General features: G+C 45.4%; 3 protein-coding genes across 7 annotated transcripts in view; all 3 read left to right on the top strand.

The window, feature by feature from the left end:
* Positions 1-2: 2 nt before the first annotated feature.
* On the top strand, positions 3-24,166 carry HOXD10 (homeobox D10; the record flags this gene model as incomplete). Of its 4 annotated transcripts, none has more annotated exons than XM_081181886.1 (3): positions 3-173; positions 19,758-20,542; positions 22,111-24,166. In XM_081181886.1, 3 exons carry the CDS (start codon positions 157-159, stop codon positions 22,386-22,388), a joined length of 1,080 nt encoding a protein of 359 aa, XP_081038012.1. In that variant the 3' UTR covers positions 22,389-24,166. The 4 variants fall into 4 exon arrangements, with proteins under 4 accessions (XP_081038012.1, XP_081038013.1, XP_081038010.1 ...); XM_081181887.1 differs by lacking the exon at positions 3-173 and adding an exon at positions 4,553-4,556; XM_081181884.1 differs by lacking the exon at positions 3-173 and adding an exon at positions 10,404-10,507 and having other exon boundaries at positions 22,111-23,876.
* HOXD9 (homeobox D9) overlaps positions 4,131-27,994 on the top strand; it is a 28,352-nt gene continuing 4,488 nt past the window's right edge. Inside the window, exons 1-2 of one of the 2 annotated variants that reach the window (XM_081181612.1) lie at positions 4,131-4,304; positions 27,018-27,944. In XM_081181612.1, the coding sequence (XP_081037738.1) occupies positions 4,235-4,304; positions 27,018-27,944 (997 nt within the window). In that variant the 5' untranslated portion in view covers positions 4,131-4,234. Of the gene's footprint in view, positions 4,305-26,260; positions 27,945-27,994 lie in introns of those variants that run through there. The other variant, XM_081181611.1, reaches the window with a different exon arrangement.
* Positions 7,479-12,663, top strand: HOXD11 (homeobox D11). Its single transcript, XM_081183074.1, has 2 exons — positions 7,479-8,646; positions 9,989-12,663. Exons 1-2 carry the CDS (start codon positions 7,884-7,886, stop codon positions 10,222-10,224), a joined length of 999 nt encoding a protein of 332 aa, XP_081039200.1. The 5' UTR covers positions 7,479-7,883; the 3' UTR covers positions 10,225-12,663.

Below are 27,994 nucleotides of genomic sequence, written 5' to 3'. Positions count from 1 at the left end.
CCCTCCGTGGTCTCTAGATTGCTTGAGCAACCCCTCCCCCCACTTCTGGAGCCCTGATTGTTAGATAAAAGTGGGGAGGGGGGAAGAGAGCAGACAGAGAGAGATGGGAGGTGTTTGGGAGCAGAAGATGGAAAGATCTTCGCGTTTCTCCCAGGAATGGAAGGAAGATGGAGGTGACAAAACCGCGGCTGTTGTCTGCTTGCCCTGAAGCAAAAATCTGTGTGAATTGAAAATGCTCGAGGGGTGATAGGCTGTTAGGCTCCCTGGATTGTTAGTATTTCTCATGCAGATTTTGGTGGGGAGCAGTGAAGATGTTACCGGGGTCTTGTTTTGCGCGTGGCGGTGGGGCCTGCGCCGCAGTGGGGAGGGCGGAGGAAACCGCCTTTCCTAGAGGATCCCGTTCAGGGTTCTTTGTCCCTTGACAGCGTGGAGTGGCTTCACGACTATTCTTGCCTTATTGCTTCGGTTTCCAGACGCAGGCATTGTCGCTTGGTCTCACCCCACGATTGCTGCGCTGGAACGCCACAAGCAAACGGAGTGCAAACTTGTGCACGCGTGTGTGCGCTAATAACCAACGTCCACGCGCCTCCCGTTGCAGTCGCTTCCAGAGGGGCAGCCCTGCTAGTCTGTCGCGGGGAGGAGGGGAAACAGAGTGACACCTTGAAAACGGCCATCTGCTCTGTATGCTTTAGCTGAGATTCCTGCGTTGCCGCGGGTTGGGCTAGATGATCGTCGGGGTCCCTCCCGCTCTTCAATTCTATTCTTTGACCACCTTTTCTTAAGGCAGTCCACATTCTTAACCGTTCGCCACATACAACACCAAATGGGATCCTGAATCCCAGGAGATTTCACCACCATCGTTATGTAGGACATTGGGCAAAGTAGACCGCACTTCACAGAAACTTCTGTCTTGCCAAATAGTCTGGATTGTCGTCTTGACGGTGCCACAGGTCTCTTTGTTCTCCGTGTGCCTCCCGCCATGCCTGAGGCGCACCTTTGGCACCCAGTCTCCTTCTAGTATTCTTTCTTTCTTTCTTTCTTTCTGGCCTAAGTCTGAACACAACTTAGGCCCGCGCCTCCAAAGGCTTATCCAAACATCTTCGCTTCCTTTCCCTACCGTCCACCCTCCGACACTCTGTCTGCCATTTGCGGTTTGTTTCTGTTTTGTTCTGCCTCCCCCCCCCCCCAAACTGCCCCTCGCCCCGGCTGCCCTTGGCTTAGCGCTCTGTCTCGGCTGCTTGCAGCCTTCCTTCCTCTTTAGCTTGACTTTGGCCTTGTCCAAAGGCTGCGCGCAAAATAAAGGGAGGGAAGACACAAAGGAATCAAGGATGCGACTCATTCCGAATATCTCTGCTCCATCTCGGTCGCCTGTTTCCAGCCCCTGCTTTCACAAACACTCACACCACACATCACAAAACAAAACTCCTCGCCAAGCCAGCAAGTTTTTAAGCACAACTGGCCAGGGATCTACCTTGGGGGCTGTTTTTCCTTTACACCGTGATTCTATAGGCACACAAGGAAACTAATGAAGCTTATATGAGTGGAGGTTGTGGTATAATTTCATGTTCATCTGATAACTGTGTGTAATAATAGTTTTCTAAGAGCGAGAGAGTAGTTCACAATTCAGACGCCTCGAATGCGGAAAGAAATATATTTTGCCACAAAGGATAAAATGAAATTTGTTTTCCCTGATCTTCAAATTAAACCCTTGATCAGTGATTTGTTTTGATCCTTCACGTTTCCAGATCTCTCCAGAGCTAAAAGCCGGGCATTCATTCATTCACACCCACCCCGCAAATGAGGAATTAAAACGAAGTTCATGCTTATTATCTACATTTTTAGTATTAACTAAATGTTTGCACTTTACCTCCTTCAGATGTTTCCCAGCCAGGCATGGTTTTGAGCGGAGATGTTATTTAACTGTAGATGGCCGTAGCAGTTTATCAGATGTGTTAAACAATTTCCACTTTGCAAGGGGGGGAAATGCGGTATTTACAGTGCATTGTTGTCTTAAAAATGATTATCTACAATTCCCCCCCTTTTTAAAGAAGTCTAAGCAATAAGCATGGTTAAGAAGGAATCGATATTTTTAAATATCTGAATACTGCTATAGAGAAAAAGCTAACAGATAACATATATATATATATATATATATATATATATATATATATATATATATATATATATAATAAGACAAATATTTAATGATGCCTCAGAATAACAATGATGGTTATGGAATGACTGGGAGCTAATGATTCTTTTTTCAATTATATGGTCGAATCCTTTCCATCTCTATTCCCAATTTTTTCCCGTTAGACAACGGATGGCACAACAGAGCTGATTAGGTAATCAAGGTCTTGTTTAGTTTTCTAAGTCGCTAAATAAATGTTTATAAAATACAGACTGAATTAACGAAAATCAATCCTACGAATACAACCAACTTCCTTCCATGTTGAGATTATTTTTGCTAGCATCTACAGGCGATTTACCTCGCAAATAGCACATCTGACCTCTTTTTATTATAATTATTATTTTACTCTCTCTTTCACTAACTCCTTGCAAACACCAGGCTCAACGGTTGTGCAAGATCGCACCATTAGCGGCGGAAAATATAGAAATGACGATGCGTTCTTTATGAAGTTCATTTGGTTTCCAGTTGTGGATGATTATGGACTTGCAATTAGTCTGCGAGAAGTGAAATAAAATGAGTGAGAGAAAGAAGCAGTATCAGTATACGCACATGATATGTAGTGTGTCCATGTATTTTTTAATTAAGCCACCGAAATAAATATTCCTGATATTTACGTGTTCAAAAAAACAACAACTGTTGGTTCCGAGGCGTACAAGCACTCAAGACACACAATGGTCGGTAAACTGCTCCAAAAATGCATATCACTGGAGAAGCGCATTGCGACAGATACTGTTCGCTCGGTGTCATGGCCGCTCTAGGTAGGTCGACACCATATATGCCTGTATATGTGACTGTAGCTAGGGAAAAGATCATAGGGACGGGGTAGGTTGGGGGGCTATCTTTGAGGTATCTATATATAGAGAGAGAGAAACAGGGTACTAGACATTAAATTCGGAACAGTTATAGCTGCTGTGGATAAAAATCTGAAAATGGCGATAACCACACATGAGTTAGCTTTGTATCTGCGCATCCTCACATGCCGATCAACTGCAATTTACACGCTGTCGGACTCCATAGGCAAATTGCCCATGGTGGATTCCGAATGGGGTTTGCACCCGGTTCCGATCCTAAGCACGTTTTCTGGGAAGCAAGTCCTCTTACAGCAGGAATCAATGCTCATGGAGGCGTGTGAGCTCCCGTTGGCATCAGGACGGCTTCCTCGGAGGTAAATGTGCGTAGGATTGCAGCATTACTTGGCCTAGAGCTTAATCTTGCATTTATTTATTTAAATGCTTTGTGAGGGGCATCTCAGTTAAAGCTCCATCCTTGACTGGAAGGATAGAGGACTGCTGTTCTCTTTCTGTTTATCGTACACAGAAAGAAATGGTGCTGCTGTAAATGACCCGCATTCAGCGTTGGGGTGTGTATGTACGTGTGTGTGTGTGTGGCGGTGTGGTGTGTATGTAGTGTGATGCGATTTGGAGGGTGGGGTGTGCAGAAAATAAGGTTCTCTCTCTCTCTCCCTCCCTCCCCTTCACACACACACACACACATCCCCAACACGATTGTATGGCTTCATTAGCGACACACATGTCCACATACATCTTCCTCCTGGAGTCAATCCCCAAATCCGCATCTTGTTGGCGTCGCGGGGACGAGTCCTTCGCTCTGATAGGCTAAGCCGGGGGTGCTTTTTGCAATGCCTGGGAGTTTGATAAGGCAAAAGGAACGTCCCTCTGATTGTTTTAAATGGCTCTGGGCGCTTTTGTGTTTCCTAAAAGAGCATAAATAATTAAAGTTTGGCAGGGAGGAAAAGCTTTCTTGCAGAACTGTAGTGGCCATAAATGAAATGACTCAGAATCGCTTCTCCAGTCAGTTTTTACGAGAGCTGCCAGACAGTGTCTGTTCACGTTCTCCAGATACTAGGGGCGCCATAACAAAGTTAAGGTCAAGTTAGTGTCTTATCTTGGGTGGCACAAATATACAGCACCTTCTCTCCGGGCGGACCAGGCATATTTTGCTTCTCTCTCTTCCGCCCCCACCCCCCTCGCTCCGACACCGTTATGCCAGCCGTCCTAATTTTTCACGGAGGCTTCTTTGGAGATGTCACTCGCAGTGGAAAACCGGCTAGTTCCAGGAGGCAACGACGACAGACCTTGCAAGACGCCGAACGGTAAAGCCACCCTTCTGTGCTATGTTGCGCGTTGCAGGCGGGCGCGGCGGGGTTGGGGTGTTGGTTTGCTAGTTCCCGGGTTTGAAATGCTACCGCGCCGGATAGAACAAGGGCGACCCATTTTGAAGACGCGTCTGTGGAAAAGTCCCAGATTTCTCTTCGCGTCTTAATCAGGGTAGGAATCCTTGAGCGACTCAAGGACACCAGATTCTTCTCTTTTGCTGTGGTTTGTTTAATAGGCATTTCCAGACTGTAAGTGGTCTTTTGCAAGAATCGTGGAGGGCGTCTTTTTCTCCTTCCCCCCCCCAGCCGCTCGTTTCCTTTTCCTTATTAACAAACGACCACCGTGTCCTTGAACTTGGAATGGTGGAAACTAGTTGCCTCCTATCCAGATATGTAGCTGATTCAAGGGTTTTTGAAAAGGAGAGGTGAGGTGGGGGTGGGGGTCGACAGGATGCCGGTTATTAGCTTTATGTTGATTTCCTGTGGTGTGGTTACTGGAGGGTGCGTAGATGGGTGGGGGCGAATAAGGGGGGGAATCGTCTGCTTTTGGAATCGAATCGTCTGCTTTTTCCGCATGATCCTGAGGCGCTTGGTCTGGAGGATATATTGGAGACAACCGCGCAAGCGAGAAAGCCTTTGCCTCGCTCCATTGCGATAGGAGACGCAGGGGCCATTTTAGCTGCGCAGTCAACATTTGGGAGGGGAGGGGAGCCCATTCATTGCAGCAAAACCTAAAAGCAAGCGTGAGCATTCGAAAGAAAGGAGGTGGAACTGTGTCTGGCTAAATGGACATTGGGTGGTGCGGCTGGTTTATGCCCGGATCTGTTGCGCAGGTTTGGTGTGAGCTTGTGGTGGGGATTCGTGGATGGGCGTCATACAAGCAAAGCAACCATGGTTAAATGGTGGACACTCGAAGGAGATCTGGATACCATTTGGGCATATGATCTTCCCCTTCCTTCTACTTCCCCACCCCTTTTGTTTTCTATTTTTTAATTAGGAACGAGGTTCATATATGGGGAAGCTGGGACTTGGCTTGGTTAGGCTTTAGAGATGAAGGTATTTCTCCTACCTTCTCAGCTTCCTTCCTAGAGCTAAGTGCAAAAGAGGGCTTAGGACTTGTGAGTCACTGCGGATGTCAATCAGGAGGCACCCTTGTCCAAGATACTTGGTCATTTTGGGATTTATCGAGGACATCAAACGAATATGTGTCGTTATATATCCATATAAGCCTCTCATTGATGTAAAACAATATAACAAAGTATATAATAATAATATCTCGTATTCTCTTCCTGTTTGGGAGGTGTATTTGTGTGTGTGTTACACACAAATCTTCACACACACACACACACACTGCTCCAATCCTACACCTATTTAGCCAGCTCGAAAGCCCACACTGAACTAAGGCTTTTAAACCCGTCTGACTACGATTAGCCTCGTTGTTTTAATTCTCCTTCGTGCTTCTAAAGGATTGAATGCATAGGACGTTACAAGGTTGAGACCGGAATGCGTGTTTTTTTAAAATAATAATTAAAAAAAATCATTCTCTCCCCCCCTTCAGAAAGTCATATTAGATGGCCTTGAAATCCAATTTCTTTCGAGGTTTTTTGGTTTCTTTTTCGTGCTCCTGGCTACGGTTCATAAGAGAAAATAAATTCCATCTCATTTTACTATCAGTATCTTGGATAATAATCTTAGATGTCCTCTTTATCTTATTTTATTAATAGCCCTCAGAAGTTGGGGAGTGGGAAAGGACGGGAAATAGACATGGATTTCCAGCTTGTTGTCTTTAGTAAAGCGACGGTGTTCTGGTACTGTTTCGACCAGGAGGAGAAACAAAGTTGTGGGGTTAAACTTGACATTGTACTACAGCCAAAGGAAAGAACCGGGAGGAAAGAACCGGTCTTCTGTTATTACCTGTTGTCAGAAGAAATGTGCCTCTTCTTCCGTGGGGATTCTCGGTGTGTATCTGATTTAATGTGCCCTCGCTCATTTCATGCGCCTTGAATGTGTAGAAGGAGAAGGAAAGGGAGAAGGGCGAGGGAGCGATTCCAACCGCACAACCGCGAGTTGAAGGTGCTTTGTGCGGTTCTGTGTTTCGGAATTTAATTCTCAAATACTGTGTCTTTCCCCCGTCCCTACCCCCTTCAAGTGACATTGAAGCTGCGGTGTGTTTCTGCGTGGATCTGAGTGTTGCTTTTCAGAAGGAAGCGACTGTGCTGGGGCAGTTGCCCCACCCTAAGATGTCTGATGCAGCCGAGGGTTCTGTCAGTCCAACAGGCGCTCGGAAACGAGGCTCACACTTCGATGAAACACGGGTGGCGGTGGAAGTGGATGCCTATATATAAGACTCTGCATCGATTAGACAGATAGACAGATAGACCTAGTCCCCATTCCATATTACCTCCCTCCCTCCCTCCCTCTCTCGCTCTTTCTTTCTTTCTTTCTGTCCGGTACAAAATGACATCGTGAAGTAGGGAAGGGAAGCAAGCAACAGAATTTCGAGTTGGAAAAACTGCGTTATATTAAATGAAACAGGGGAAACGTCCTGGTTTTGCTACAAGACACCCTGGCTGGCTAGCTAGCTATCAAGCATTTGTGTGTGTGTGTGTGTGTGTGTGTGTGTGTGTGTGAGAGAGAGAGAGAGAGAGAGAGAGAGAGAGAGAGAGAGAGAAGCAACAAGCTACATGATTTTTTCTAATAAGGAGAAAGGATGCTCCAATCAGGGTAAATATTGGCAGATGCTTTGCAAAGTCTGGAAAGCGAGAGATATTCTCCCTAAACACCTTCTTGGCCCTTAAGCATTTCCTGACTGCATTTCCGGTGACTGTTTGTTCTTGTTCTTTTTATAGAAATACAAACTATTCCTGTTTGTGTCTCAAACCAGGACATGGTGTCGTAGGCTTTGTGTGCCTGACTCTTTTCCAGTTCTGTGGAGGATTATGCTAGGATATATAGGTCTGGGCTGTGCATGTGAGATGTATGCGCGCAGGAATCTGGGCAAAGGATGGCATTCCCAGGTGATTTGCTGCCCTACCTATAGCTTATCGAGACTCCTGGTTGGGGAAAGGGGGGTGAAACGGGGGGGAGGAGGAGGAGGGGAAGGGGAGAGAGTGTGTGTGTGTGGAGTTTGGGGAGGTGGGGGGGAGAGAGAAAGAGCTGGAAAAGGTCCTATTTGTCCAAACCTGTGCCTGTTTTGCGCGTGAGAGAGAGAGAGAGCGCGCGCGCGCGTGTGTGTGAGCGAGAGATCTGGGAAGCTCTCGGAAGAAGGGCATTCTTGGAGAGAAGGAACCTCTGGCGAAGGCAGGCGGGCGAAAAGGGGAGCCGTTCCTAGATATAAGGACATTTCTACCATCGCCTGCCGTCACGTGACATAATTACCACTCGAATCAATCAAGATGAATTGCACGTCAGCACACGGTGGGATTTTTCCCCCCTTGGTGGTGGCTGCTCCTGCCCAAAGCCTCGCGCGCAGATAGATGGGGCTCCTCCGGCTCCCACGCGCTGGCTCGGCTGCTGCTGCTGCCGCTGCCTGCTCGCCTTCGCCCAGAGGCAGCAGCAGCTGGAGGAGGAGAAGACATGAGTGACTTTGACGACTGCGGCAGCCACGGGGCATCCAGCATGTACCTCCCCGGGTGCGCCGCCGCCGCCGCCGCCGCCTATTACGTCTCCTCCTCGGATTTCTCCGGCAAGCCCCCGTTCCTGTCCCAGTCGCCCTCCTGTCAAATGACTTTCCCTTACGCCTCCAACCTGCCTCCCCATGTGCAACCGGTGCGCGAAGCGGCGGCGGCGTTCAGGGACTACGCGGGAGGCGGCGGAGGTGGCGGCGGCGCAGGCGGCGGCGGCAAGTGGCCCTACCGAGGCGGCAGCTACGCGCCCAGCAGCTACTACGAGGAGGTGATGCACGGCAGGGACTTTCTGCAGCCGGCCGCCCGCAGGACAGACGTGCTCTTCAAGGCAGATCCCGTGTGCGGAGCCCACCACCACCACCACGGGGCGGCCGCCGCCGCCGCTTCCGCAGCTGCTGCGGCCGCCGCCGCCGCCGCCAACTTCTACAGCGCAGTGGGCAGGAACGGGATCCTCCCGCAGGGCTTCGACCAGTTTTACGAGGCGGCGCATGGCGGAGGCGGCGGAGGCGGAGGAGGCACCCCCTACCCGGAGCCAGAGGGCGACAAGGGCGACCTCAAGCTCGCCAGCAACACTTGTGGCAAAGCTTCCCCGCTGCCCGGCCAGGAGAAGAAAGTGACAAGCGAGGGCAGCGCCGAGTCGCCGTCGGGGGAGGCCAGACCGGACAAGAGCAGCAGCAGCAGCAGCAGCAGCAGCAACAGCAGCAGCACTTCAGGTAAGGAGAGGCGCCCAGTCGGCAGAGCCACACGACCAGCCCCGCTTTCCCGAGCTGTTGATTATTTATTTATTTGCTAAGTTGGGGAGGCGGGGAGCGAGAGGAAAGCCAAAAATTGAGAGGGGTGGGGTGGGTGGAGGGAGGATGGGTGGGTAGGTGGGTGGGAGAGAGAGAGGGAGGGAGGGAGCACGAGGCCACCACTTTGTCAAGCCCGAGGTCTTTTTTATGTGAGATTTTATAAGCATCCGAAGGGCTTTTATATATCCTATAAGGTTTCCCTCACCGTTGTAAAGCGTGTTTACGATAGGAAACCCATTGAGGGTAACTTATAGATGTTCTTGGAGGAGGATGTTAATTGTGACGAAACTGTTGATTGGGAGGCTGAGAGCTCCCAAAGTTTTGGGGTGGGGTGTTCAGACATATACTGGTATGTGAGATATATATATATATATATATATATAGTGTATATACGTATATGTATGTATGTGTGTGTGTGTGTGTGTGTGTGTGTGTGTGTATATATATATATATATAGGTTTTGGTGTCTTCGGGTGTCTTCCCGTGTAAGAGTTGGGGTGTCTAGGCGACGTTTCGACGAGGTCTCACTCGTCATCTTCAGGCTGGTGCACCAGCCTGAAGATGACGAGTGAGACCTCGTCGAAACGTCGCCTAGACACCCCAACTCTTACACGGGAAGACACCCGAAGACACCAAAACCTACATTCCTGTACCCGTGAAAATCTACGAAAGCATATATATATATATATATATATATATATATATATATATATATATATAAATTCAGTGGGGATCTTGTCTGGGCAGGACTTGGGACTGACATTTGAGAGAGGCAGGATTCTTTTCGGCAAACCATTCTACTGTGGAAGGGGAGGGGGAAAAACCAGGGTCCCAACCGAACGGGTAGAGGTGTACTTTGCAAAGTCAGTTTCAAACAATTCCACTTATGCCCTTCTCTCAGTCCTGTAAATGGAGTTGGGTAGTATAAGCTTGGGATTACGTCGATTATTATTATTATTTCCATCTTTTCTTCTTCCACCCACACCTCCCAAAAACCACTTTGACAAAGTTGACTAGCGTGAGGCAGAAAACTCCCTGGATGTTTCAGTGGTCGGTTTCTCAGGGAGTAAGGGAATAGTTACAGTAAGTCCTTAGGAAGTGTAGCTCTGCTTGAAAGTGTTCTGAGTGGGACAACATATGTCAGCTTCTTAATTTCTTCGTTCCTAATTTCCCCCTTCTGTCTCCCACCCCGCTTCCCTCATTATTATTATTATCATCATCATTATTGGGTTGTGTTTTTTTTCTTCCTTTCCTGAATGTCCAGCACTTCCCCAGCGATCCCGGAAAAAAAGATGTCCTTACACGAAATACCAGATAAGAGAACTGGAACGGGAGTTTTTCTTCAACGTGTACATAAACAAAGAGAAAAGACTCCAGCTGTCTAGGATGCTAAACCTCACGGATCGACAAGTCAAAATATGGTTCCAAAATCGACGGATGAAAGAAAAGAAACTGAACAGAGATCGACTGCAGTATTTCACGGGGAACCCCTTGTTTTGAGAGGACTAAGCGGGGAGGAGAAGGAGAGGCGAAGAAGACCCTCTCCCTGGTCCAACCTGCCACCTGAGTGCAAAAAAAGAATAATAATTTTCAAAAAAATAATAATCAAGAGGTTTACACGACATCCACCCTGCGGACAAGTTCCCTTTATTGTTATTTTTATTGTTTTTATTTCACCCATGCTCAACAGATCTGGTTCTTCCAAACAGCCCTTGTGTCCACGAGAGGTCTTGGGGCGCTTGGCGGAGAGGAATCCTCTAAAGGGGGACCAGAAACCGAGAGGGTAAATCCAATAGTCCATTCTAACCTTGTTGTGTGTCGTTGGAGTTTTGGGTTTGGGGGTTGTCGTTTTGTCTGGATTTCCACTCCCTTTCCATCCTCTCTCTTTTTCTTTGGTGAAACTACCCACCGTGTTGCTTTAATTCCCACCCACCCACTTCTCCTTAGTTCCTGGCGGAGGCCGCTACTAGACCTCGAATGTAGATGGTAGTTAAGAAAGAAGCGCGTTATGGAACAGCCGTGTTGGGCCCGCTTTCTGTCGGGTCTGAGATAGGAGAGAGTGACTCCTCTCAACTTCCTCCTTTCGTTGTCGTTGTCGAAAAGGTGGCCCTGTGAATTCGGTAGCTACCTTTACGCACGCCAGTATAGAGAGATATATCTGGCATTGCCTTTTTTTTTGGGGGGGGGGTTGTTTTTAAAAAGAAGCAGCACGGGACACTGTCTTGCTCATGTGAACAAATGGTTCCTAGTAAGGTTGAAGTTGCCTTTTCCGCGTGCGTTATGAGCAGTGCCATCTCTGAAGGTCCATAGTCGGCTCCCTGCTGGTGTCAAGTGAAATCGACTAATAGCTGAGAGTGTGGTCCGACCCACCGTTATGTGCTCCCCTCCTGCCCCTACATTTCAAAGGAAAAAAAACCTGTTCGTTCTCTCTTTCTCCGCTATAATGAGAATAATTTTTTTTAAAAAAAACCCCAAAACAGGAGCAACGTCCCCGGCGGGCTTACCCAGGTTTTGTTATTTTAAGGGGAAAACTCAACATGTCAGCCTGGGGGAAAAATATGTATGTAAATCTATGCCATTTGAATAAGTGGGAGTTAAAAGGTGTTGCTTTTAAAACTCTGTCTGGAACATATCCTGTATTTTAAAAATGCGCTATATTGTAAAGCACATCCTGATCCGACTTATAGTGGATAACAGATCCACTGTAGTACAAAGTTCTAATGAACTTTGGGGAGGCGAAGCGAACTAGCATAGCGACTTAGAGTTCCAGTCGAAACGAAACTTCCCACTCCAAAACTTGAACTTAATTACGGATGGGTGACTGGTACTGGAATAAGGAGGACAAATCTTTTAAAAGGTGCCTCCTGATATTCCACCCTATATTCACACACACACACAAAGGAACGGGAGAAATAATCTAATTAGCCACCAAGCTGCCCATTCTTCATTATCATTATTATTCTTATAATTATTACTGTTTTTCCGAGAAGGGTTTGGTGGAGGTCCTCGCCTCTACTTTTATATTGCGCGACCTAGCTAGGCTGTTTACAAAACCTTGAACTGTCTAGACAACACCATAAAAGCTCGGGGTCTAAACAGCTTAATTGGGTTATATTGTACACCTTCTGGTGGCAGAAAAAGAGATTTCCGCAACGAGCAATAAAGGGGACGAGTGAGAAAAGAATTTGGCTTAAAAAAAGAAGGAGAGCAGGGCGGGGGAGGGAGAAGCGGTGGGTCCATTTTGCATCAATTAAAGGCCAAACTGGACGGATAAAATGAGAGCGAAACATATAAAACAAACGTTAAGCGTCGAGGCTTCAGGTAGGCATGGCCAAAAATTAAAACTTGAAACTCTTAAGCAAGGAAAACAGTAAGTGTCTGCCTTTGAACTTCCAAAATGTCAAGGTCATCACCTTTAACCTTTCTGAATAATTAGGAGCCTTAAAGGTTCCTCTCTTATTTTCAACCACCACCCACTCTCTCTGTGTGCCTCTTTCCCCCATTTCTTACTTCCTCCCCCCGCTCTCTGGCTTTTCTCTCTCTCGCACACCCACCCACCCACCACACACGCGCACACACACACACACACGCACACACACACGCACAAACACACTTCTTACTGCATAGCTATCCACACCCGCGAATCCACCATGTAGGTCTTTGGAGCGCTTCGACTTCCACCAGGAAATAGTTCATTTCATCAGTTCTTACCAGGGGCATTTGCAGAATTCTCCAGACTAACTCCATTGCAGTTTCTCCAGACTAACAGCTTATTTGCTGTGAAATCTCTTCTAATTCCTCCTGAAACCATATTTAGAATTCTGTCCCTAGCCACCCTCCCGCCCCGCAAGGCATAAGCCACCATTTCTTCTCAAATTTTTCTTTTACTGTTTGGTAGTGATATACATACAGAAGTCAGGTCAATACAATTTTTTTTTTTTTTTAAAAAATCCCAATAGATAAATAAATAAAGTCAAAAACAACAGTTGCAAATCAGTGCCACTAAAATAAATGAGAATTCGTTCATGGAATTCAATGTGACGCAGATTATCCGAAAAAGAACTGACTTGTGATTTGGAACCCATAGGACGTCCAAATAATTCGACTTATAGTCTCAAGGCGCCTGAAAAAAATATCCCCTTAACGTTATAGGAAAATATTGTGTGCTTTCCTGATGCCTTAAAATGTTTTATTAAAAAGGGGGTGACTTTCCCTATCATTTACTCTTCAGTCAGGAATGTACCAAAACGGCGAATCAATTCAAATTCACCAACAACAGTTGTCCTAAGACAACTCCGTTGGGTTTTTTCTTCGAAAAAAGCTTTAATATATAGGAATAGAAATATAAAAGCTTTTTTCCGAAGAAAAAACCCAACAGAATAATGTCTCAGAAATGCAAGAAGAAAGCATGCAGTGTTTTTTTCAAATAAAAAATTCCCTGCATGCCGGACTGCTAAATTCCACAAGAGGGCGCGCTAATATTCCAGAATGTCTAATTGTCCTGATGTTCAAGTGTACTCCCCCCCCCCGTCCCCAATCACCCTGCTACTAATAAAATATCTAATATATAAGCAACGATAAGTTTTCAGGGCTTGGGAAATGAGAAAATAGAGCATAAACAGGATTTATTAAACAAGTAACTCATGACCATGACACGAACAAGACGTATTTCATTTAAAAAAATTATTTTGGGTCATAATCTTTTACAATATGATGCATAAGAATTTTTTTAAAACTAGTAATTTTTTAGGACGGGGTAGTTTATCTCCTGGATTTCCTCAACAGAACGAAATTCTAATTGTTTCTCTTTCAGCGCAATCATAGCGCCCCAAGAATACCAATGTGATCAAAGCCAGTTTATATTTAGGTCGAGATTTTTTCATTAGAAGACCAACGCAGGCAGATAGTTCAATGTTAAAAAGAATGTGTACTTTTAATCACTGGGAAAATGGGCTGCTGAGTATTCAATTTTTTTTTGGGGGGGGGTGCCTTTTCTCTAGAGATAGCTTTATTTACCAGAGAAGAGTCGGGCATTTTGCGTATGGTGGATATCATTTCGTCACCTTGACCCGATATTGTGAAACTAATTTTCATTCTCCACAGAAAGGATACAAACGGAAAGAGAATTATGTATTTCAAGGACCCCTAAAATGTTTAAAACAAAAACGGAACCCCTTCCACAAAAAGAGCATCTGATTTGGGAGATCTTAGTTGTCTCCGAAAACGCACTTTTAGGTAAAAACACCAAAGATCAGAGTTGGTTTCCTCCGCCTTTCTCCTTCTCTGCATGATATGGATTCGAAATTTGGCATTGTGTAATCCAATAAACTAGACACATTCAAAGTCATCCCTACCAAATGAATGTTGGGCGCATTGTTTTCCAGTGGATTTTTAAAATATTTTTTTTATAAAAAGGAGTTCATTGTTACGCCAGTTACCTAGAATAGCCTTTCCACCTGAAATAAACGGAAGTGTTCTGAAATAAAATGAAATGTTTTTTTTAAAAAAAACAACAACACACCATTATGTTGAAACGCAAATGAAATTGATATTTGCCATTTAAGATCCATAATAAACGGGATGGTGTAAGATGAATCTATTTTGGGAAAGAATAATGTAGAAAAGGTTAATGTTTGGTGTGGGGCTTTCGCCCGACTGTTAAATTAACGCACGCCTTGTCAGACACCGCATGAAGACTAAACTACACGGTTAGAATTCTCCCTCACCCCTCCCCTCCCATTTATATTAAGACCTTGTTTTGAAAATTAAAAAAATGTAACATTGTGGTTGGGGCTATATGCGTATTATATATACTCTGCTCATTAAATTAGTTGGATATTTAAAATCTCGCCTTTGTTCTTTGTGGAACCTTCACGCACGTGTGATGGACCTGGGGAGGTGTGGGGATGGGAGTTCATTTTGGTTATGATTTTCAGCAATTTCCCAAAGCCTTTTTGATCTGAGAGTGTTAAGATGGCGCAGAAAACGTTGGCAATTTAAAAATACAAAAGTCTCTCTGTCTATCTATCTATTTATCTATCTGTCTGTCTGTCTGTCTGTTTGTCTGTCTGTCTGTCTATCTATCTATCTATCCCTCCATCCAAGGTTGCCAAATCTGCTAAAGCTTATGCCGCATTGATACTTCCATGTTTTAAATAACTGTAACTCAAGACTACGGCCAATGCTATTGTATACAGTACTAAGTCTCTCCGGAGCTTCTAATTAATTGAGAGAGTAGAGGATGTATGCTGTAAAGACATTAACCTGGCCAGACCCTTCTAGTAAAGGCTGCGAGAGTCTGAAATTGAACTCGTGCTTTTGTGTACAAAAGGCTTATGATAAACAATGGACAAAACGTGAATCCTCTTCAGGGGAGATTCGTTTATGACGTGTATCAGTTGGTACATCTATAGATATCTATAGACCTAGATACCTATATAGCTATAGAGATGCATATAATATCTGCAGAGCAAAAAATAAGGGAGGGCGTGGTGTTGACTTTTCCCTCATATCTCATGTAGTATGGTTAATATTAGTTAATTATGTTCTGTGCATTACCAAGAGCGATGGTCTCATCACACATCTCCCTCGTCTTTTTAATCCAAATATTTGGGACGTTGTCTCTGCTCCGCATAACAACGTGAGGCTCAGAAAGCAGAATCATTTAATTGCTGTGTTATGATGGGACGAAAATCCACGATATTGTATGGCACTAATTTCCTTTCTTAATTAAAAGGAATACCTTTCAGCGCCTCTGCTCTGCAGTGGTGTGGAATGAAATAAACTGAATCAATGTGTAAACGCCTCCAGATTAAATAATACTTAGATGAAAGGAGGAAGGGAACATTTAGATAGGCTTCCAGGGAGCCCGTCTGAATGCCAATCTTTTGAACAATATTTGTCAGTCCAGTTCAGAGTCCACAGCTGCAAAATATCTGCCCCCCACTTTTGGGTAGGCTCCTTCCCCTCCCCCATCCCTTTAATAATGAGAAGAGAATAAAACAAATTGCAGTTAGAAGAGGAAAAGGTAGGAGGAATATCTTTGAATACGTCCCTACATACATTCCAAAACAAAGCCCAAAAAGGGCATCAAACGGCCAGGCACAAAATGTCGAATAAATCTGAAGGATTAAAATTAAAGTTTAAAGTATCGACTTTTCCTCTTGGGTTTTATTTTCTATTATTTATTAAGACAGAAAAGGGGGGTGTCAACATATATTTTACTGCAAATAGTAATCGAGTTATAAATGGAGCTTTTTTCGGGGGGTTTCACCCCCTTTGAAGAAAAAATATGGGACAGTAAAAGAGGAAAACCTTTGCATTAATGTAGATTGTATATCTCATTTATGGCACAATATTGATTTATTTATTAATGTTAATTACTACAATTCCATCTTAATATGATTTAAAACTGAAGTGGCGTTAAACACACAAGGTCTGAGTAACCCATTTCCCAATGAGATGTTTATTCAACCTTTAGATGTGTCACACAAATTTTAAGGTTTTCGGTTTTCAGTGCCATTCCCCACCCCACCCCACACACTTTAATATATTTGCCCAAGCCTGCTCAAATTCTGTCCCCACCCTTACTCTTTTTTATTAAAAGTAGTAATTGGTGATGATCAATGGATTGCTTCAGAACTGGAGAGCCTTAACCGTACACATGGTTTATCTAACAAAATAATTGGAGGTCATTAGATGGCGGCATTAGTATCTTGCGCCTCAAATCTAGCGAAATGTCCTAACTCTAAAGGGAAGACTCGGAGTCAGTTCATTAAACAACACACACCCCTGAGATGGAAAACAGGGGGGAAAGTCTGGCTTGCTTTAATGTTACAACTGGGCAACATATAGCCAAAATAAAATAAAATAAAGAGGATGTGGCCATTGGGAGATTTCTAGGGCACTTCTTAAAGTGTAAGTAAGAATTACGGAAGGCCGTTTGAAGGGGAATTGTTCTTATCATTATTATTTTTTAAAAAACTGATTAGATTTCACAGTCAAGTCTTAAAATGCAGACCAGAAAATAGTATTGGGTTGCTTTAAACTCGGTGGGTTGTCTGGCGTCTTGTTTTGAGGGGAGAGGGAAAGGGGGGGGGGAGGAAGGGAAATTGCTGGAAAGCACATAAAAAGCCGGCCCCCAAAGAGGGAGCATAGTGACCTCCACTTTTGTTTGTTCCCCAGCTCAGACAAAATCTTAGCAATGGCTCTGATAATGATCTCAAATTGGAGAAAAGGAGGGGGGACAAAAATCCTCTCTCCTACACTGGGACCACCACCGCTTCCTTGCGGTGCTGTGTCCCTTATTTCTAAGACCCTATCCAGGACAAGGGCATGGCTTATGGACCCGCAATTTAAAGGGGTCCATGAAGAAAGAGAGAAAATGTTTATCTGGGGTGGTGATGGTGGAATGTAGCTTATTTTACGAAGGTAAGCTGGAGATTCTCCGACAAACACAGAAGCCATAGAGAGAGAGAGCGAGACAGAGGGAGAGAAGAGAGGCGGCTGGAGCCGTAAAACCCACCGGCTCTTAACCTGACAATGATGTTGTATTTGAACAGCTGTGATAAGCTTTTTCAAAAAGGGTCTGTCTCATTGCCACAGCGAGATTTCAAACTGGGGTGAGGGGGTTGTTTTCGGCAAATGGATAGGGGAGGAAGAAGAAGAAGAAGAGGGGGGAAAGTGAAGCAAGCCCCCCAAAGTGCCAGAGACGTAAGGGTGAAAAAACCAGGACGGAAAATTAAGCTTCTTGCAGTCATTGGAGAGGCCGTGGGTGCCATTTCAAAGGGTCTGTTTTGGTTTCCCCGAGGTTCTTATTTCAAAGGAGAGAAGGAAGGTTTGCTGATAGGAATGAGCTCAAGGCCTGGAATAAATAGATGGACTCAAGGCAACATTTAACCTCAAGTAGATGGTTCCTGTGTGGCGTGCGGCGTGTGACATTTTATGAATAAAAGAGACACCTTTGGAGTAAAAACACACTGCCAAACAAGCGGGGAGGAGAGGGAAAATATGAATGTTTTTAAAGTCCCGAAGGTGAGGGGTGGGGAGAACAGTCCTTAATTTCAAGGATATGTGTCCCCTTGTGTTTCAAGAAAAGGGAGTGATGCGGGTATAAATATAAGGAAAAGAAAGGATGAACATCGAAGTGGGGAAATCTATTTTGAAAGAAGCGTCCAAATTTCTCTATAGGTAGAGTTGCCCACGATTCCTGTGGTCAAGAACTAGGGAGGGGTGGATTCAGGTGTTTATTATCTCCCTTTTTAATAGATATGAAGTTGGGTAATGAAATAATGTAAGAAGCCAGCAGATTCCGTTGTGGGATGCGGGCTACCGCGTTGTGAGTGCATATGTGGGGGGTTTTTTGTGTGAAGTTCAGCAACATCGTCTACGAAAACTTTACCTTTTCTCTGGTGCCATTTTCGTGGGCAAAGAGAATTTCTTCACATATGTACTATGAGAAAGGACCCTCATCTTATTTATTAATTATTTTATTTTAGGAATCTGCTGTAGCTATAAAACCAAACTTATGACCAAATTTTTTTCCTAGCTTTTAATATTTGACGATTTGTATTAAAACAAAAATTGACCTTCTTGGTTAGCAGCGAAGAGGAAAAATCAATAGTATAATTTTCAATAATTCATAACACGAACACCATTATGCTAAATCTTAACTATTAATCTTATCCTTTACAAAGTCTCGATTGATTTGTTAATAAAATATCTTCCCGTGTGTGGCAACAGAGGGTATAACTCTTGAAAAAGCTTCAGAAGCAAGAAAATTACCAAGTGGCTCAAGAATGTAGATGAGAATTTTATTGATCGCTCTGATTCTTCTTAATCTGTATTAATAAATTCCACAACCTTTTGTACCTTGCACTTGTCAGGAACCAATGCTTTTACAAAATCCATAAAAGGTAACATTATTTCCACCGCTACCACCACCCCTTTGTATCTTCCCCAAATTATGACACGTTGGGAGATCGCCTACACTTCAGACATAGTCAGCTGTCCACCCTCAAAAAACAAACAACACACACAACTTTTTGGGACCTTTATTATATGTTGTGGCTTTTGTTTTAGAAAGTGTTTGATTATGAAGTGAAAGGAGGAAGTAGTGGAGAAGAGAAGGATGTGTTGTCCAGGGCTGAGACTTAGGGACGTCTCTTCTGAGGACGTCAGTTGCCGCCAATTCATGTAACTTGAAGGAGATGTTGGGCAACCATGAGGACTGGAGATGGTCGAAACCACTTTTATCAATATTATCATCACCATTACTATTCACAGGTGGGGAGAATGAGAAGAAGACCCACATATTTTGCCTTGTAGGATTGCATGCGTCTCCCCTTCCCACTCCCCCCATCTCTCTCTGTGTCTGCGCGCGCCTCTGCGTCCATCTCCCACCCCCCTTGCCTCTGTTTAAGCCAGCCAGGGATTTTCCTGAAGTACCTGTCTCATATATATGTATATATATATTGATATTGGAGCAAAGGGGCATGGCTCAGGATCAGCCTGAATTCGGACAGTAACTCCTTTGTGGTGTTAAAAAACACACACAGAACGCAAAACAAAACAACAACAACCCAGCAGCAACAACGAAAGAGTTGCGAGATGGGGGGTATGGGGGTCAGATCAGTTCAACGCATTTCCTTGTTTTAAATCAGCGCAGTGCGCCAGGGCTGCCTTTGCAAAAGGACCAAAAAAAAAAAAAAAAAAAAGCAGGGAAAAAGGTTGCTACTAATATTGCTGCCGCCGCTGGAGCTCCCTGGCTTGGAGGAGCGCGCGCACTTTCTCCTCGACGTTCTAGATGTCGCTGTTGACCACCTTTGCGCCGCAGCCCGGAGTGTCCCGCGGAGCACGTGACCGGCGGGGAGGTAGCGGCTCAAGGCCATTTTCAAATCTCATTGGCTTAGCTGTCATGTGGTTGTGCAGAGGCATCCACAATTACACAGGGAATGTTTTCGTAGAGATGTCAGCCTACAAAGGACACAATCTCTCTTCTTCAAATTCCTCCCCAAAATGTCCTTTCCCAACAGCTCTCCTGCCGCCAACACTTTCCTAGTCGATTCCTTGATCAGTGCCTGCAGGAGCGATAGTTTCTATTCCAACAGCGCCAGTATGTACATGCCACCTAGCACAGACATTGGGACTTATGGGATGCAAACCTGTGGACTTCTACCGTCTCTGGCCAAGAGAGAAGTCAACCATCAAAATATGGGTATGAATGTACACCCTTATATACCTCAAGTAGACAACTGGACTGATCCGAACAGGTCCTGCCGAATAGAGCAACCTGTTACTCAGCAGGTCCCCACCTGCTCCTTCACGACAAATATTAAGGAAGAAACCAATTGCTGCATGTATTCTGATAAGCGCTCCAAGCTTGTGTCTTCGTCCGACGTCCCTTCATACCAGAGGCTGGTCTCTGAGTCGTGCTCCATTGAAAACCCCGAGGTCCCCGTCCCAGGATATTTCAGGCTGAGCCAGACCTACGCCACTGGGAAAACCCAAGAGTACCATAACAGCCCCGAAACGAGTTCAACTGTCATGTTGCAGTTAAACCCTCGCGGCGCTTCCAAACCGCAGATAGCTTCGCAACTTCCGATGGAGAAGAAAATGAATGAAAACCCCAACAGCGGCAGCGCCGCCACCGCCGCCGCCACCAACACCACCAGCAGCACCAGCAGCCACCATTCAGACAACTCTGCCAAAGTCTCTCAAGTGGAAAGTCCCGAGTCTAAGTCCACGCTGCAAGACGACAGGAGCTGCCTGGCTGAAGCCTCCGTTTCCAGCCCAGAAACCCAAGAGAAGGAAAGCAAAGGTCGGTATGATCGCAGAAGTTGGCGGCTGTGGGGGGCAGATACCCGAACGTGGTGGCAGACTAACTTGGGCACGCCAGTCTCGTAAACCACAGGAGCATTTAATGCTTTAAGCTCAGCCATAACTGCTCAGCAGACAGGGTCCCCCCGTCACCTCTTTCTGCTGCTGCAGGTGCTAGGTATGTGTTGTTTTTGCAATTGGAAAAACAAAAAGGAAATAGAAGGGCATGGATGCCTTAGGACCTGGCCACGATGCTGGTGACACCCATCGTTTTATGCCTTTTGAATCCCAGAGATTCAGCCAGGAAAAGGGTGTTTTCGTTTCTCTCTTGCCAAGGCTTCTGCATTATAACTGCTCCAGCAGCTTCTTCAGATTAGAGGTTCTTAAATTACACCCACTGTTACTCTCTCCCCCCCCCTTGGTCAAATTGGGATCAAATATTTCCTGTGGATCTTCTCTGTGAAGAGCACAGTCGATTGCTAAGCATGGTAATAAAAAGTTGTGGGGTTGTTGTTTTTCTTTTGACGAGATAAAATAAAACAGGGAGTTGCCGCAGAGCCCATATAAAGTATGAGGAGAATAAGGCAAGGCCCTTTCTTCGAAGGAAGTCTAAATTTGGGATAAGGTACTATAGATAAGACAAGTTTGGGTCTCCTAATTTCACTAGGCTTTGAAGGTTGTTATGAAATAATGGAAGGAACTGCATTGTTTATTTCAAGATGGGGGAGGACCGCAGGGGCTTCGTTTGGAGAGTGGAGAATATGGTGGAAGAGCGGAGCGGGGCCCCTCAGAAACCATGCCTTTAGTAAAAATTAACTTGTCAATCTCTACTGTGCATTTGTTACTCGTAGTAAGTGCAGAACAATACATGTTTATTAAGCCCAGGTCTTTCATTTGCATCTAATAAGAGATGGGGAATTAAAAGTGAAAACGATAAATACAGTTGATTTTTAGGTATTCGCCCCCCTCCATATTGGTGTTAGTTGGGGACTAAAAAGGCCACTTCCCTCCCCCCCCCCCGCCTTGGGTGTTTGCTTAATTTCATGAGTGATGCAGATGAATCTCTTTCAACATGATTGGGGATAGTACTGTTTTTAACTGAGGCATTTCCCAAACAAGTGGCTTTATAAGGCGGGGGTTGGTTTGCACAGTTCACATCCACTAAAATGCGAACCACTGGGAAGATGACAGTATTCATATTGCTCCCAATGTCACAGGCTATTTTGAAATATGTGGATTAGCAGGGAGAATGCATAGAGATAATGTTTGGGAAAGCTGCAGAAATAACCCAGAGAGTGGAAAATAGTGTTGCTGCTGGCATTGTTTAACTCGAATGTGGACACCATTTTTTGTATCATTATCATTATATTAAAAAAACCCCGCCCTGCCCCAATGTACACACCTCCGTTAGCAATGTTTAATACCCACAAGCCACCATATCTGCCAGACACAATGGATGTAGTAGGTTCATGGCCAAGGGTACTCTATAACAGACTGAGGTGTTTCTTTTTTCTTTTTCTTTCTTATTTCCCCTTCCTTCCTTCTTTCCTTCTCCTTTGATGTTGCTAGAGGAAATCAAGTCTGATACTCCAACCAGCAATTGGTTAACTGCAAAGAGTGGCAGAAAGAAGAGGTGTCCCTATACTAAACATCAAACACTGGAATTAGAGAAAGAGTTCTTGTTCAATATGTATCTCACTCGAGAGCGCCGCCTAGAGATCAGTAAGAGCGTAAACCTCACTGACAGGCAGGTCAAGATATGGTTTCAAAACCGCAGAATGAAGCTCAAGAAGATGAGCAGAGAGAACCGGATCCGAGAACTGACCGCCAATCTGACCTTCTCATAAACCGGTTCAACTGGGGGCTTGAAAGGATTGAGACCTGGGCTCAGTTACCACCAGTTGGTATATATAAATATATATATATAATAAATATATATATGTAGGAAAGACTTTGGGGGGAACAGAGACAGGGGGGACAAAAGTAGACCCCCTTCATTTTCCATTTTTTAAATTTCTGATAGAATGTGACCTTTTGTCATTCTTTTTAGTGCTGCAAGTGTTTATGTATGTTCCTACGGCGAGTATATATATGTATATATATATATGTATGTGTGTATATATATATGTATGTGTGTATATATATATATATATATATATATATATATATATATATATAGCCTAGCACGTGTAATTTATTATTATTTTTCTCATCGTAATGCAGGGTAAACACTGATTCAATATGATCATTTGGTCTTAACTTATTGGAGCTGTTGGACATCCAGATAATGTGACTTTTTCCATGGTTTTTTTTAAACTCACCACGTGGTATTTATGGGGGGGGCGGCTGTTACACGGGCCATGCCATTTTGAGTAGATGACAATACTTTTAATAATTATTTAAAAGAAAGAAAAATAAGCATTTTTTCTTCTTTGAGAGGTGGGGGGCTGGGGGAGGCAAAGCGAGTGAGAGTGCGAGAGCGAGAGTGAGAGGAAAAGGAATTTTTAAAAGCACATTTTAAGATGTAACACTCCCCTTTCTCCCGTGTGCGTCAAACTTGTCCTTCGTGCGTGCAATGGAATCCTTCATTCTTCCTCAACTGTAGACATTTTTTTCTCTCTCTTCCCCTTGTGGTGCATACGTGGAATCGTAGTGGTATAACAAGCAATATGTCTTCTTCTTCTTTTTCCTACGCCTTCTTCTTTGTGCATGTCCTATTCGCATGTATAATGCAATAAACTCTGTAAAGTTCACGAGGCTCCTTTGGTTGGTCTTTCCAAATCCAAACCGAACCAGAAAACGCTACCATTTCGCCCATTTCGCAGCCTCTCCTTGCCATTCCCTTGCGCTCAAAGACTCTCCCTCCCGCGCACCCCGCGCACCCCGCCATCACCCCACACCCCCAACCCAAACCCTCCTACTAGTGTGGGAGCTCGTAGATTATTATTTTTTTAAGGGGGGTAGATTTGTCTGTGTCAGTCAGTCCTAATAATACCTTTAGCAATTGCTAGGGTCGCGAGGAAATGGCCTAGGGCGTCGAGAACAGACAGTCTTGACAAGGGAGCGCCAAAACGCTAGTGAAATGTTATGACCGAAAAGTGGACACCTTTATCCCATTCAATCATAAACGGTAAGTTGACTTTTAGGAAGGAAAACGGAAGCCGTAACAAGCCTTCGCCCAGAGCCTCGATTGCCAGCCAAAATGTGCTCTTATTGCAAATCCTTACTGCAGTTTGTATATATCGTTACAAATACAGCGTGATAAATAAATGCAGTTGTTTTATTCCATTTCACCTCCCTTGCTTTTCATGCACCCTAGACACTTATTATTATTATTATTATTATTATTATTATTATTATTATTATTATTATTATTATTATTATTAGATTCCTACTTGCAGTGTTGTAAAAAAATAAAGGAAGCCATATTGCCTAGTCTCTGTCTACAGGGCCTTTCCCCGCTTCGTCTCCAAACGCTCACACGTTTTGGTTTCCTGACACTCCTGGGTTATTTTGCTTTGTGCGTGTGTTTGTTTTCTGTGGTTCCTTCGTTGTAGCCCACATCAGGATAATGAAGTTCACGACTCTCCGCAACGCCCTCCCCGGACATCGCTGCGAAATCTTGCTCACAGCCACTTTATCTTGGGGAAGGGGTTAGGAAGGCGGGGTGGGGGGGTCGGGTGAGGTGGGGTGGGGAGATCCGAAGCAGAAAGTCCCTTAAAAGGAGTTTGCAAATGAACATGACTCCAGGCTGAAGTCCAAATACTTGGGAATGCTTTCACCTTCAAGAAAGAAAGAAGGAAGGAAAGAAGGAAAGAAAGAAAGAAGGGGGGGGAGAGAGAGCTTGAGAAACTGCCGGCTCAGCTTCTGGAGAAATGGGCTCGTAACTAACAACAAATGCCCCTCCTTGACTTCCAAATCAGGAAATTGCCTCTAACATGTTGGAAATATTTGCTAACCTAATGACACCCAGACAGTTCATGAAAGAACGAGTGACATCACATCTCTCCAACCCGACCCCAGTGTTTTGGTTAATTATCTGATAAAGTTATTCTTATATAGATGGATGCTTTTTTGGGGGGTACTGATTTATCAATAGTAAACTGTGTGTATCTAAATTCAAAGGGCGTACAAAAGATGTCATGTATGCACGCGCGCGCACAAAACCTGTGTATGTATTTGTATATAGTCGTGTACACAGATGATAGGTATACTCTCTCTGTCTTTGCTAACACCAGGTCGTTGGGTATTTGTGAGATGTTATGCAGAGCTCTGGGTTTGTGTTTGTGTTTTGTAATATCCATAACTTCAGTATATAAGCGTCTCTCCCTCACTGAGACACCTAGTGATATTTGGTGTTTTTTTCCTTTCCTTTTTACTCGCTCTCAATAAACACTCCGTGATGTTGCCGTGAGAAAATGGCACTTACGGCTATGATTCAAACGCGTTTTCCTTTGAAAGTAAATTCAGCTGGAATCGAGGGCAATGGCTTCCGCTTACTTAGGTTGTTTTGAACTGGTATGTGAGCATGAACATTGAGTGTATGTAGACACACAGAGAAAGAGAGAGGCAAGGAAGTGGGCGTGAGTTCCATCACACATAAAGAAAACAGTAAGTTACAATAAATAAAACGCAAAGAGACCAAACAGTGAGAGAGATGGGTTCCTACAAATCTGGTTCCAGCGTCCAGATATGTAACGCAGTCCTGTCGGCTTCTCTCGATGCGTTTCTTGTCTTCCTTTGTTTTGTTCCAAGCAAAGATTTGGATTTGAAGTAGCCTTGCACGTTCTCTCCTCAGTCAATCATATTAGGCTTTCTCGGAATCAAACAGAAGAAGAAGGAGCAGGAGGGGGAAAAGGAGGAATGATAACAAATGGCTCAGTTGGCTTGAAATCCTCGGCGAAGCGTTTGCTTCAGGTTCAAAACCTACTCTGGATACTTGGTCTCTGATAGTAAATAATAAAGGTGGTTGAACCAGATTGAATCTCCTTGACTTCTATGGTGCGGGGGGTGGGGTGGGGGTTGGCGGAGGAGGAGTTTGTGCTTACTAGAAAATATCCAGGAAATAAAATTAAGGAATGGAAGGTGTTGAGGTGGGGAGTGGGGATAAGTTCTAGCCACTGGTGCCTCGAGTTCGTCTTTCTCGCAGAATGTTTGCAAAGCGGGCTCGATTTACAAGGAGATCTTGTCCAAGGGGCTGCGGCGTTTCGGGGCTCATTCATTCATTTCGTACATTTCAGGGTCCCAAACTCTGGAGTACCTTGGAAGTAATGACAACGCCCCCGTTTGAATCCAAAGTTTGAAAACTGTAGTAAAGTCTGGTGTTGAGAGAGAGAGAGAAAGAAAGAGAGAGAGATTGAGATTTTTTTTTCTTCCTCGTGTGCCATCAGTCCATTTTATTAGAGGGACACATTAATCTATAATCAAATGCACCTCATAAAATTTTTATTGATAGGCATAAAATCATTGCGGAGAGGTCCTCCACCTGTTTTAAAACAACACAATGGGCAGCTCTTTCCTTCCTTTCTCTCTCTCTCTCTCTCTCTCTCTTTTCAATCATTCAATTCTGCCCCTGTGTTGCTGTTTTTCCTTTTTTTTTCCTTTTAAAGGAAACGACACCAAGAGCTGCTCTGGAAAAGCGGCCCTCTCCTGCATTGTTGCGCTTCTTTTTTTTTTACTGTAACATTTTCCTGTTTTATGAGGAGTCGTTACACACTCTCAGTTTTTGGCAGGGTTTGTTTTCACAGGCGGGGATCTCGCTGGGCTCCCCCCTTCCCATCTCTCTCCCTCTCTCTCTCTCTCTCTCTTATTATGATTTCAATGGGGGTTTTCCTCGGCAGCTTCCAAAGACAAGGACAAGCCAAGCCTTCGCAGAACTTCCGTGCTTGAGGCTGATGGCAGCGGAATGAATGGCAGGAACCTTTCAAAGGAGGCGAACAAATAGTCCCCGAACTTGCTTCTGCTAGTAGCGCGCCACGCCCGCTTGGAGTCCTGCTAAGCCTAAGGCAAGAGAGTGGAAGGATTTCTCTCTCTCTCTGCCTGTATACAATTACACGTTTTGGAGACTAGTGTTTTCCTTAGAGGATGGGAATGAGGGTTTTTTGTTTGTTGGTTTTTTTAGTTTTTTCTAAGGCGGGAGGAGGTTGTTGTCTTAGCTTGTTGCCTTCTTGGCTTTTTCCTTTTCGTATCCCTTCTTTTCCAACTACCACCTCCGCTTGAATCACAGCAACCCCTTCAGTTTAGCGGATTGATTTACTTGGAGTATTGGTAAATATGATCACGTGGGCGGAGGGACCAATGGCTGAGCCTGGCCGCCTGCAAAATACTACGATTGTTCTCCGGGCCAGGCGATCATCTACAGTTAACAGAGTAACCTTTTTTGCCTTCCCCCCATCATATGCCCTGCTACGGAGGGAGCCTCCAAAAAATGTCGACCGGCGGCACCCTCAGTAACTACTATGTCGATTCCCTCATAGGCCACGACAGCGAGGAAGTGTACGGTGGCGGCGTCGGAGGAGCAGGAGGAGGCGTCGGCGGCGTCGGAGGGGCTGCCCGGTTCCTGCAGGGAGGTCACCATGCGACCCCCAGGCCATCCTCAGGTGTGGTGGCCGAGGGCTCGGATTTCTCCTCCTGCAGCTTCGCGCCCAAGTCGGCCGTCTTCCCAGCCTCGTGGCCCGCCGTGCACCCTCAGCCTCCGGCGCCCATGCCCGGTATTTACCACCCTTACATGCCCCAGCCGCACTTAGGCGGACCGGGCGAGGGCGGCGGAGGCGGCGGAGGCAGATACGTGCGCTCCTGGATTGAGCCCTTCGCCTCTTTCCCCAGCAGCCCCGGCAACGGCGGCGGAGGCAACAGCAACGTCTCCGCCGCTAGTGCCGCGGCTGCTGCCGCTGCTGCTGCTGCAGCGGCGACGACCAGCATCGCCTCCAACGGCGCCGGCGGTGGCTCCTCCAGCGCGCGCCACTACGGGATCGTCAAGCCGGAGAGCGGGGCAGCCGCCGCCGCCGCCGCCGCCGGTCCGGTGGGGCCCTCTCCTTCCTCCTCCTCTGCCACCGTCTCCTCTTCCTCTTCCTCCTCGTCTTGCAGCTCCGAGTCTCCTTCCAAAAGAACTGAGTGCGCGCCGTCTAGGGAGCCCTCGGGGGTCAATGGGCCCGAGTACACGTGCAATTCCTTCCTGGCAGAGCCCCGCGAGAAGGCGGCGGCGGCGGCAGCAACAACAGTGAGCAACGGTTCTTCTCACCCGGTTGCGGCCGCCGTAGCTGCAGCCACCAGCAATATCACCACCACCACCAGCAGCAACGGCAGTACCGCCACCCCGGCCAAGCCAGCGTCTGGTTGCAGCCGCAATCCTAGCCCCAGCAGCGATCTGAAGGAGGAGAAGCCTCAGCAGCAACTTGACCCAAGTAAGTTAAAAAAAAAAATTTAAAAAAATCCGAGCCAGAGAGAGAAAGAA

This window comes from Podarcis bocagei (genome assembly GCF_964188305.1).
Source record: "Podarcis bocagei genome assembly, chromosome: 1".
NCBI lineage: Eukaryota > Metazoa > Chordata > Lepidosauria > Squamata > Lacertidae > Podarcis > Podarcis bocagei.
This window is presented reverse-complemented; position numbering and strand designations above follow the sequence as displayed.

Excerpts from the sequence above, each read along its gene's own strand:
- HOXD11 (XM_081183074.1), top strand. The coding sequence starts at position 7,884 with ATGAGTGACTTTGACGACTGCGGCAGCCACGGGGCATCCAGCATGTAC. Across the intron at positions 8,647-9,988 it reads CAACAGCAGCAGCACTTCAG|CACTTCCCCAGCGATCCCGG; the intron begins GTAAGGAGAGGC and ends CTGAATGTCCAG.